Source organism: Zea mays, chromosome 3 (genome assembly GCF_902167145.1).
Source record: "Zea mays cultivar B73 chromosome 3, Zm-B73-REFERENCE-NAM-5.0, whole genome shotgun sequence".
In the NCBI taxonomy this organism is placed as follows: Eukaryota; Viridiplantae; Streptophyta; class Magnoliopsida; order Poales; family Poaceae; genus Zea; species Zea mays.
In genome coordinates, this window is record NC_050098.1 from 177,344,127 (window position 1) to 177,355,480 (window position 11,354).

General features: G+C 42.6%; 1 protein-coding gene and 1 long non-coding RNA gene across 4 annotated transcripts; both read right to left on the reverse strand.

Moving 5' to 3' along the window:
* Nucleotides 1-931: 931 nt before the first annotated feature.
* On the reverse strand, nt 932-4,462 carry LOC103650933 (splicing factor 3B subunit 4). Of its 3 annotated transcripts, XR_564482.4 has the most exons (5): nt 4,215-4,462; nt 1,946-2,157; nt 1,626-1,709; nt 1,463-1,540; nt 1,005-1,369 (listed from the first exon to the last, which is right to left on the reverse strand). XR_564482.4 is itself a non-coding variant. In XM_008676533.4 (4 exons), the coding sequence occupies exons 1-4, from the start codon at nt 4,246-4,248 to the stop codon at nt 1,329-1,331; spliced, it is 534 nt and encodes a 177-aa protein (XP_008674755.1). In that variant the 5' UTR covers nt 4,249-4,451; the 3' UTR covers nt 932-1,328. The 3 variants fall into 3 exon arrangements, 1 of the variants encoding a protein (XP_008674755.1); XM_008676533.4 differs by having other exon boundaries at nt 932-1,369; nt 1,463-1,709; nt 4,215-4,451; XR_564483.3 differs by lacking the exon at nt 1,946-2,157 and having other exon boundaries at nt 932-1,369; nt 1,463-1,709; nt 4,215-4,444.
* A 3,812-nt stretch (nt 4,463-8,274) lies between these two features.
* Nucleotides 8,275-10,968, reverse strand: LOC111591189 (uncharacterized). Its single transcript, XR_002750358.2, has 2 exons — nt 10,596-10,968; nt 8,275-8,501 (listed from the first exon to the last, which is right to left on the reverse strand). It is a non-coding gene; the product is annotated as an uncharacterized lncRNA (long non-coding RNA).
* Between the last annotated feature and the right edge of the window lie 386 nt (nt 10,969-11,354).

Below are 11,354 nucleotides of genomic sequence, written 5' to 3' on the forward strand. Positions count from 1 at the left end.
AGAAGACAGGTTGCTTGTCATCACTTAGCACAAGCTTAGTTGGTGGTAGTTCGGATGACTTTGACACTCTTGACTTACGAGTAGTAATGGATCATGATCCAAATGTTTTTTAAAACACAATAAGATAGAGTTTTTAATTAATTTTAGTTTAGAAATAAATAGAAATATAGTTTGATTCTATCCAATTCAATGTTTAAATTTTAGTGTAAAATCTAGAGCCCACTACTATCCCTGAGTTACACACAACTACACAAGATGAAAGGTGGAACTGCACTAATAATAGAAACTGCCAGACTTGTCAAACATAAAAACAGGCTATATGTTCAGTCCCCGGGCAATCTCATCAATCCGCACCTAACTCAAAAAAATAAAGGAAAAATGCCACCTAAGATATTGCTTGCAGTGAAAGAAGACACACAGAACCATCGCATAATCAGTGCAGGAATTCAAATATTAATCGCTAGACTACAACCGGGTTTTGTAATTTAGTACGTCTTTCAGTCTATGGGCATGTTTGTTTGGTTCAATTTTTTTTTGGCCAAATTTTCTGTGGAAAGAATCTAAATATCGTAGGGATTACGTGCGAAGCAATATAAAATGATCCAAAAGGTTTAGAATCTAGAAAGCGATGGATTCCTACTATCGTGATGACTCTACTGATTCTATGTTAATGTTGATTTTAAACATTTTTTAACACAAAATGATTCTTATTGAAGCGGCTGAAAAGATGGAGCGTTTAGCAGCAACAACTTTTAGTGGCTAGAAACTAAAAAAACCTAAACAAACAGGACATATGTCAACACAAAAACTAACAGGGCATATCTACATCCACGAACTTTCTGTTGTACCAGCAATCCAACCCAACGAGTTGATATATAAAAAAAAACCGAACGAACGAGTTGGATTCACCGGTTTGGCTGGCACGAGCACGAACATAATAGTGTACTTCACTGTCTTTGTATAAGTAACACCTGCTGCCTTCAGGGTTGGGACAATGGACAATGGAGAACACAAGAAGACTTTTTTTTGCCTTCAAGAATAATGCAATGTTCTACTGAAGATCTAGAGGATTGATAACCATATTACAAGCTTGGGCAAGACTAGGAGGTACTACAACCTACCTAGACGTTACCGAGGTATTGAGGTGTCAAGAACCTATGTGGAACCTGCCTACTCTTAACATACTACGTTCTTCTGCACCTACGTTCTCAACATACATGATTGGCTGATTCGCAGCCTCATGGGCAAAGGCATTCATAACAGGACCTCTCTGCGCAATGTTCAGAACAGAACCAAATTCCTGCCTATTGTAAGCATACGTACTGTTGCTAAACCTTGCCATGGCTGTGTACTGGTCCACCCGGTAAAGCTGGTCACAAAGAGGGGACATACGATGATCAAGTTTACATTAACAGCTGTGCAGTTTGGAACATGTATTAACAGGCTCAGGAAAGTATCTCACCTTGCGGGTGGAAACCATTAGGATAAGGAGTGGAAGAAAAACCATAACCTCCAATCCTCCCGTTTACCACCGGATATGCTGGGATATGAGACACAGGCATATCACTACAACGCATGATTTGAGTCGGTTTTGGCAACGGTATAGGGTTGAGCTTAGGCATTACTGGGTTATTGCCATTTGAAGAGGGTACATGATTGAGCAGTACCGACTTATTGTCATTTGAAGACGGTTTGTCATGACCAGCAATCTACAAAAACGTAACAAGAAAATAGATGTCTGAACTTGGTTACATTTGAAGGCATAAAGACAATTATATAAAAAGTTGCACGTGATTGAGGCAAATGTTAATATTTCAGCAGATAGTATGACAGATAACGTAAGAACAACTGTCTGCTATTATAGACAAGTGGTGTATACACAAGTAATGCTTGTAGGCAGAATATTATACACAACTAATGTACCTAGATAGAAATGAAAACCTACCACGAACTTGAGCGTTTTACCATTGATCCGAACAAGTCCCGAGAAAAGCCTAACAGCGTATTGCGCGATATCCTCGGTTTCATACTCAGCAAAAGCATAACCTTTGCGACTGTTACTCTCCTTATTACTAGGTACATGTAGGCCTACTACATGGCCTGCCTGAATAAGAATCTCATACAAGACTCTTTCAGATACTTTTTCATCCAAGTTGCCTATTAAGAAAATAAACAGTTGTAGAATTAATAAAACACACTAAATAATAATTGGGCTAACACAGCTGCCCAGATGGTCCAGAGAACATGGCAACATATCTTTAAAACAGAAACACAATCTTAGCTATAATGTTCTAATAAGTAACGAAGCCACCCAACAGAGAGGCACTCAGTTTTAAATTTGAATAAAAGCGCAAGGGGAGAGCTTCACATGTACATAACAGGCTAGTTCTGTAACATGTATAATTTGAAATGACAATTGTCCAAGTATATGTGTAATATTGTGTAAATGATGCTACTATACCACACCAAGATTTACTCCCTCTACTCTAACCTATAAGTAGTTCCGTATTTTCTAGTACATAGTTTTTACTATGTATCTAGACACAATGTATATCTAGGAGCAATGATTTCAAGTCGCCTAGTCGCATGGTCGAACCCTGGGACCGACCAGGCGACTAGTCGTGATTAGGCGACGACTAGGGCGACTAGTCGACCCCTAGTCGGTCCTAGTCGGTCCCTGGTCGTCCTACACTAGTAGCTATACTTATATAGGTATATATATAAATATACCTGTACACATTATATAAATTAGAGACTGCAGTAGTGCAGCAGGCTGCAGGACTCCAGGAGAAGGGGTAGGGACGCAGGGTGCTGTAGCCGCCGCCCGCCGGTGTAGCCGTCGGCAATCAAAGTCCAGAACTGCAGGGGCAGTGCAAGAGAGGAGAGGAGACATGCAGAGAGCCAGAGACTGTTGGCGGGTAGGTTAGAATAGGAAAGGAGAGGATATGTGCAGTGACTATAGATGGGCTAAAAAAGGCCCAATAACTAAACCCTAGCCAGGACGACCAGGACACATAAGTCAGACGACTAGTTGCCCTAGTTAACGATTAGTCGGACGACCAGGACGACTAGGTTGTCTGGTCGAGTCGTCCAGCAAATCGTGTACCAATTACCGACCAGCCCGATTAATCGCGATTAATCGCGATTAGTCGGACGACTTGAAATCATTGTCTAGGAGCATAGCAAAATCTATGTAACTAGAAAAGGATGGCTTAGAACTTGAAACGAAAAAGGAGCAATTAAAATTTATAAGCCCTATAGTTACTGACAGTTTGATTGTGGACATTAGTCAGCAGGAAAATCAATTATCAAAATGGCAAGGAACCTAACAGGATATCACAGCTCTTTCTGTAAGATAAGCAGAAACATTGCCAAATGTTTAGGAATAAAAAGTTTTAGAAGAAATAAATTGGCAAGGTATGACAACTGCACTGAAATAGAGAATCAGAGATTTTAGTCTATAGACAAAGCAGCAACAGTGCAAAAGGCATGTTCGGTATAGATTTTCTCTGAAGAGCTTTTCTAATAATCTATGTTCGTAGAAAATCTAGCTCCACGAGAATCTAAATATCGCGAGGCTTCCGTGTGGAGGAGGATAAAAGTGTCAATAAGATTTAAGATCTAAAAAGCGACGATCCTTCTATCGCGATGACTCGTGGATTCTATGTTCACGTTGATTTAAGCGATTTTTGAGAAGTAAGCGTCTGACAGAATTGAAGCTGAAACAAACACCCCCAAAACCAGGAACCTTCAAGCAGATAAATTACAAGTATAAATGCTTAACGCCTCAAAACAGCACGAATCTGGGAAACCTATAGTCGAGGCATTTGGCATCAGAAATGCATAATCAACAGTAACCGCTGAGTCAATGACACCAGCATCAGAAAATGCATAATCAGCTGCGCACCAAATATTAAATCACAAACCACCTATTACCCAAAGGACAAGCTTCTATTAAGCCAAAAAAACCCGTGTATTGGCTTGCTGGGTGCGAGCGCAGAACAGTCAAACACACAATATACACTGAATTGCTGACGCAATCAGATTCAGATCTAACAAAATCACCCAATCTCTCAGACTCTAACCAAAACAAACGAACAACTTGATTGGAACACACCGCTGGCTCGAACTAAATAATCCTAAAACCTCGTAGGATCCTACGAACCCACTCATAAACGAGGGAAACGAATCGCGAGCGTGAAGAGAGCTCTCACCGATGAAGACGGTGCGGCCTGGATTCCTCGCCATGGGCGACTGAATCTGAGAGAGGAGGGCGGCTACGAGCACTCCTCGCGACGCAATCAGCAGGACGCCGAGTCGCCGACGGCGGGACGCGGGAATCTGTGTGATGCCGCGCGAGGGCACGGGCTAATCAGGTAGGGTAGGCCTTTATTGCGGGAACGGGGAGCGGAAGAGGCACGGGTTCTCCGACTCCGTATGCGGCGGGTGGAGATTCGAAAAAACGGCGCGAGAACCGACGTGGAGATGGAAGTGTGGGCCCTACGTGGACCAAGCGGGTCCCGCACATCAGTTGTAGGCGTCATTAAAAAAAACTCGACACCCATCCGGTCAACTAGGGATGAAAACGGGACCGGAAATTCTCGTACCATCCTGTTTCGAATACTGTTTTTCCCGATCGTTTTCGAATTGTTCAGGAACCGATTAGAAACGGTACGAAAACGGTTTAGCTAGTTTTCGATCGTTTTCGTATTTTTCGTTTCCGAGTCGTGCTAATACCGTTTTTCTACCATTTTATATAATATGAGATAGAACTAGCATATAATTTATTTAAGTTATAAACTTTTATTGTGTTCAAGTGAATGAATAAGCGAAAAGCAAATGTTATAATTACTCTAACTAATATGAATGATGAAAAAGAGTTGTTTGTGTATTTCTAAATCTTAAAAATTAGACAATACATCACTTTATTATGTTTTTATTAAAACTACAAAATAGTTATCTTTCCGACTATAGTTTATCATTTTCAATCGTTTTCGAATAACCGACAATTCTGATTCCGTATTTCGACCGTTGATTATCGTTTTCGTTTTCGTTCCAGCCAAAAAATATGAAAACAAAAATAATTTAGCTATTTTTTCGATCGTTTTCGACCGTTTTCATCCCTACGGTCAACAGGTTAGTTCACCGTGTTTCTTCTGGTAAAAGACGGCGTGGCGGGCACGCGTGTGCGCTCTGGATTGGCTAGTACGCGTGGCTTCCGCTCTCGTGCAACAACCCCGACTCCCCGAGTCCCCGACACACCCGGGACGCGCACAGAGTACGTGTTACCCGAACTGCCACAATTACTAATTTGAATTTAAAATCCGAAAATAATTGTCAATGATTTATGAACCATTTGGAATATACCTTTATCTAAAAAGAGAGGACATAGATTGTAATGTGTAGTAACCATGGTGTTGAGCACCATATTTAGCACTTGGACACGGTCGGACGGACTCGCCCTATGGTTCGGACGGGTCGCGCCCTCGTGATCAGATATGCAAGAGTACTTATTCTATGTGTGGTTATATTAACCTACCCATGGAAATTTGTTGGATCTCGCGTAGAAACGGGTCTAGACTTTATCCCCTATAAATATAAAATAGTACGACCGATTGAGAACTCTCGAACACATTTTAATCAAACCATTCTACTTCATTTACCTTTCCTTTCCTAAGAGTATATGTAACATAGTTTTAGTTATAGCTTTCTACATATCCACCACTATCCCTATTCGACTCTACGTCGTCTAGATCCGTCTTAGGTGATCTGCCGACCCCAATAAAACCCTAGGATCTTGCCCCTTGTGAGGAGCAATATCTACTTCACTCGATATCTTTTGCTCGAATTGATCTCTTAATTCCTAGGCGACTCTACGTTGTCTCGTGACGCTCCAGTTGACCTACCGACCGGAGCACCGTAAGATCTCTCCCCCAGGAGTGGGATCTAGGTCCCAGCAAGAAAGAAGACGACCCTGCGCCATCACGGACCGTCCGCCCCACAGCGTGACCACCCAGCTCGACACAGGGAAGAAGTCGCTTTTGTCGCGTGTTGCAGACTGTTTGCGCTGCAGCAAGTAGCACCGCCACACGACACGGTGAATCGTCGTAGACCGTCGCCGCCGTCCACCTCACAGAGCCGAACCCAAGATATTGCTCATCACGAGAAGACCATAGGTTTCATTGTTGTTTAGCACTAAATAGGTAGTGGCCATCTGTCACACCCGGTTTTAGAAGGCAAACCGAATGCGAACCATGTACGTGTCAGGATCAGCAATTCACGTACACAGCAGTTACATAATTGGACATCATCACACAGTGCTCAAATAATAACATAAAAGGGGAATAATAGTCGATTACATCATAATGTCGGAGACATCCACATAGTCTTTAATAATAATCAAAGTGCGAAAACGAAACGTAGATACACGCGGCCTTCACAGGCAGCCGACTGGGGGTTGCCGCTAACCCACGCCTAGAACTCGTCGTAATCTTGGAACTCCTGGAAGTCTCCTTCCACGGCTTCATCTTCTTCTGAGCAGTGGTTGCAATGCGGACAACCTGGGGAAGGGGGGGGGGGGGGTTGGTGTGTAGAGCAAGGGTGAGTACACATCAACATACTCAGCAAGTGTCCTGTTTGGCTGTAGTGGACTAGCTCTATATGGGGATAAGTCAAGCAGTTGCTTTTAGTTGGTCAGATTATTATTACTAGTAAAGAGAGCCAGATTTTAGTATTAACCCAAGTTTTTAACCCAAAAGTACCCTTTCCAAACGGAAAGAATACCACTTACCATCACCAGAGTCAATACCAAAACCACCATTCTCATCGTCACTTGTAATCCGAACATCTCTGATCAAGTATCACTAATCAATGGAGCTCCCTTGGTCGCTCATAACCGCGAGCACGACTGATATATCAGTTTTCAAACACTCTGCAGAAGTTGCGCACTTTACCCACAAGCCGTGATTCCCTTTCTGCCCGGAGATCATGACTCTCCATTGATCACTACCAAGGTGACCCAGCAGGGTATCACTACGTAGCCTTTACAAAGATTCCCCGGGGCTGTAGCCGCCCGTTAGGTTTCCTAAATGTACCGCACTACTCCCCAAGGGGCAAACCAACCTTGGTAGAGCGAGCCGCATACACCGAGCCCCATTAACGGCACGACGGTGAAGTAAACTACATCCTGGTTCCTCTAATTATTCAGCTAAGGGCGTCCCATTTCACCCTCATGGTTGCACTGTTCTCCCGGGCGGTCATCCAACGAACAGGTCCTTACGGAGAGGCACTCGAGAAACTGCTCGAGCCCCCTTAAATTCCATAAGTATATCATCATAAATAAGAAGGGAAACAATGTATCATAGATAAATCTCATCATATTCATTAATTAATGTTAAGCACTAGCATAAAGCTAAACCATAATAATCCAACCCAAATAGGTAAGCAAGGACATGAATAACAAAAGCTAGTCAATCTTTAGGTATAACTGTGTAAATGCGGGAAGTGAATTATAGAATTGTATAGGACATAGTTGGGTCAAGGGACACTTGCCTCCACCAACCAGCTACTGCTCAGGGGCTTCTCCTGCGAGTTCTTCGGACTCCTCAACCAGACCGTTTTCTATGCGAGCGCAAACATACATCCATCCATTTGAATTAGGAAATAAACAGTACACCATACTAGAGAGCAGATAAACTGAATATGCATAAGATATGACATACGGTTTTGCATTCGCAACTGCTAGAAAAGGAAGAAGGAAGGTCTTGCAGTGGTCAAAGCTATAATCGAAGCGTATTACGGGTAGATGTATAATTAATCATTGCTTCATCTAGTTCTATCTAGTTATACTAACAAGTATTAATAACATGTGCTACTAGAGTTATAACTATTTCCAATTGGTTGACATTAAACAAAGTCAATGATTAACTACATGAAATAACTAACGTAATCAATTTCTGAGTTGAGTTTCCATTTCATTAATATAAATAACATGATCAATGCGCATAAAATACACGGGGGGTAGACATGCACGTCCAGGGGTAGACGAGCACGTCACCCACGACAGGACGCTACGCGTCGTGCCGTGTGACAGCCCTCCCAAGTTATCAGGCCCACATGCACCAATCCTTGCCTTAATGGCCTCAGATGGATGTGCACGTGTACCGGGTAACTTAACAAGGCTATCGAGTTCGCCAACTGGAACTCATCATCCCAAGGATCTCCCACATAACAGGTATATTACAGTAATCACATTTGATACACACACATTGGAGATAGAGCGGAAGACTTTCACAAAGTACACTTTACATTCCAGAACTCAAGTTTTACATGGTAGAAAGCGATGTATTTATTACAAGTCCTGATAGTACTCGAAGGGCATAACTTAACTACAATAATTGGAAGGGTGAAGCCTTTCCATAAGAGATATATATAAAAACCTTCTAAGCTTCAAGTCCTCCACATGAAGTAACTAACCCAAAGATAGGGGAATAAAACTTCTCCTACAAAAACAACAAGGGATAAAACCCTGAGTATGCAATTACTCAGCAAGACTTACCCGACTAAAGAAAAGACTCTCAAGGATATGCTGGTTTGTTGGGAATCAAGGTAAGGCTTGTCAAATTTCAAAGACTCATTTTGCAGAAGAGCTTACTAGTAGTGAATCTTTATGCCAAACTTTTACTTCACAAGTTAATTATTTTTCCTGAATCTAGATTTGCCTAATCTAGAGCATTCACTTGTCCTATACTAGCTTCCTTTCAACCAAACCACAATCATGTTTCACTTATTAAACTACGATGCAGGGCAGTGATCCAGTCTTCATATCCGAGAAGTACGATGATCCGAACCGATTAATACCCAGCTGGGGATCTCCAACCACACGACATATGTAGCACTTAACCCTTGCATATGTCAACCATTCCCATGGATCCTCCACTACATGAACAGGTCCGCGCTACCCGGGAGCACATTACCCTACCATCCAGCCTCTTGCCAGGAGGATAACTGCTACTCCCACCATCTCCCACGCCCAGTGCGCGGTTGTCTTTTCACGTATGGAATAGCCGGGTTCAGGCTTACCCATGGTGAGGTATGTGGCCAGTTAAAGGGTCCTAGATCAGCAGGCCAACAATCGGTACGGTCCTTAATCGACTCAGACGAAGACACTACATCGAGACTCCTTTCTCGTGCAAGTCAACTGCCCGATCTCAGCTTTATTATTTTCAACCCAAAGTTTGGTACCTGGCAGAGGTACATCTTTTCCGACGTTGAACCCATCCCGGCCGTGATGGATCCACCATCAAGTTTTATTTTTGAAAACTTCCCACCCACTGAAGCATCACTTTTGTTTTAAAACAAAACATTTTTGTTTGCTAAAGCAAGGCTAAGCATCATAAAATTCTTTTCAAAACGGGTATCAAGGAAGGGTAATCAATTTCAAGGAAGGAAATGCATCAACGGTTTAGCACACAACTCCTATCACCTAATGCATCAATCAAGTGAGAAAGATTTTAAAATAGCAAGGAGGTGACAAATGCACCAGGGCTTGCCTTACTACAGGAGGAAATATGATATCTTCTATTACGATAAGCAGTTAGATGGAATCCACCACTGGATCAGTAGAACTGGAACAGGCTCCTTCACAAATCACTTCTTCTTGGTACTCTACATGAAATGCCATGATTATGAATGCCTGTGTATATGCTACTAGCAAGGAAAGTATTACGAAGCACTACAAAATTACAATTACAAGCTATCACCACAAGCCATAACTACCAGGGAGCTATTTACTGAACTTCAATACTCTACACAAACGCAGAACGATGGCGCTGGCCACCCGAATTTCTTGACTAAAAACCACATCAAATTACAATCCTAGAAGTTCCAATCAGATTTTCTCTCATCTCCCTATGCTGGCTTGATACACTTTCTTACTAGGAGTTGCTCTTCTATGATCACTCTCCAACTTTACTTTAAAGGATACTAGCTAAAACTCAACAGGCTTCAGGTTAGAGAGCTCCAAAGTTGGAACTCCACGAAACTACACAATTCAGCTAACTGAACTAAATTCAGCACCCTCTACCTAACAGAGCAACTTGGAATAATCTTTTCTCTCAATTCAAAGCAAGGATAGGGAGATCCTTCTTAAAAGAAATTGCTCCCCAATATTAGATCTTCAAGTTTACTGCAATGATCATCCACCAAAACTTCAAGAATTGAGACTTAGAAGGGTTCAAAACTGAGAGGAATTCACAGTTTCTAAAAATTCAGCAAACTGAATTACGTTTTAGATTCTGAAACTGAACTCTACACCAAACTGAACCCCCACCTGTAACTCCATTACTCCTCACAATTCCAAACAATAATAGGCCAACCTTGACTAATAAAATTTGTTTACCACACATATCTGTACAAGTTTGCTGCAGCAGCCTTAGGTCAAAGAATCATGGATCAAGAGTTATAGTGCTCCAAAAATGGGTTGAGAACACATAAAATTCTGTTTCAGCTGACTGAAACTATATACCTGTCAGTGAAAGTTTTGAGACGTTTTATCCAATTTTTTTACACAGCAGCAATACCAATGCTTCACTGACCTTTGAAGACCACGGAACGAAGACCACACGGGCATGCAACTCACTGGAACGCTTTGGCCACAGCGAGGTGGGAGGTTTCGGTGGGTGTGGTCACCAGACAATAGGGTTGGCAGGCGCAGCACAAAGGCAGAACAACCTAGTGACTGAGAAGAGGAGCTAACACTGGTTTGAACACAGGAACTACCTCGATCTCGTGAGGAACACTGGCTAGAACTCGAGGGCAAGGAAAAGCTCCACTAGACCAAGCTCTGCAGTACACAGGATAAGAGGACAGAGGCATCGAGCTCAGCCATATCTTGGTGAAGAAGGGCCCCAAGGGTGCCAGCACCTCATGGGAGAGCACACGTGGCCAACAAGCACAAATACCAGGCCAGCTCACAAACTCAGCACAAGTATCCACCTTGTCTGGTTCACTCTAGTAATGAGCTAGCAGATAACGCTTCATTGCTCACAGCCCACAAAACAGTCCAAAACTGGGATATTTGCAGCAGGGGCTGAGGCCTCTAGACCCTCAATCACGTACTCCATCCTTATCTCCAACTGAACACACATGGGGTACAGCAGAGAGAGGATATCTCATCTTCAGTCCTAAGCCGATCCCAGATTTAGCTAGCTGAAATACACTCAACATCCAATTGCCTTCCAGCCCAACTTGGAGCACAAATTTTCTCCCAACTTTAAACAACACTAGGTCGACTTCTCCTAGCCAAATTTATTCATCAAGTATATCCGTGCTTATTTGTTGCAGCAGTCCAAAAC

What these genes read in the sequence shown, in the direction of transcription:
- LOC103650933 (XM_008676533.4), bottom strand. Translation starts at nt 4,248, where the DNA reads ATGGCGAGGAATCCAGGCCGCACCGTCTTCATCG. An exon ending in GTAAAACGCTCAAGTTCGTG is followed by an intron (nt 1,710 to 1,945) that starts GTAGGTTTTCAT and finishes ACGTTTTTGTAG; the next exon opens with ATTGCTGGTCATGACAAACC. An exon ending in TAATGGTTTCCACCCGCAAG is followed by an intron (nt 1,370 to 1,462) that starts GTGAGATACTTT and finishes CTTTGTGACCAG; the next exon opens with CTTTACCGGGTGGACCAGTA.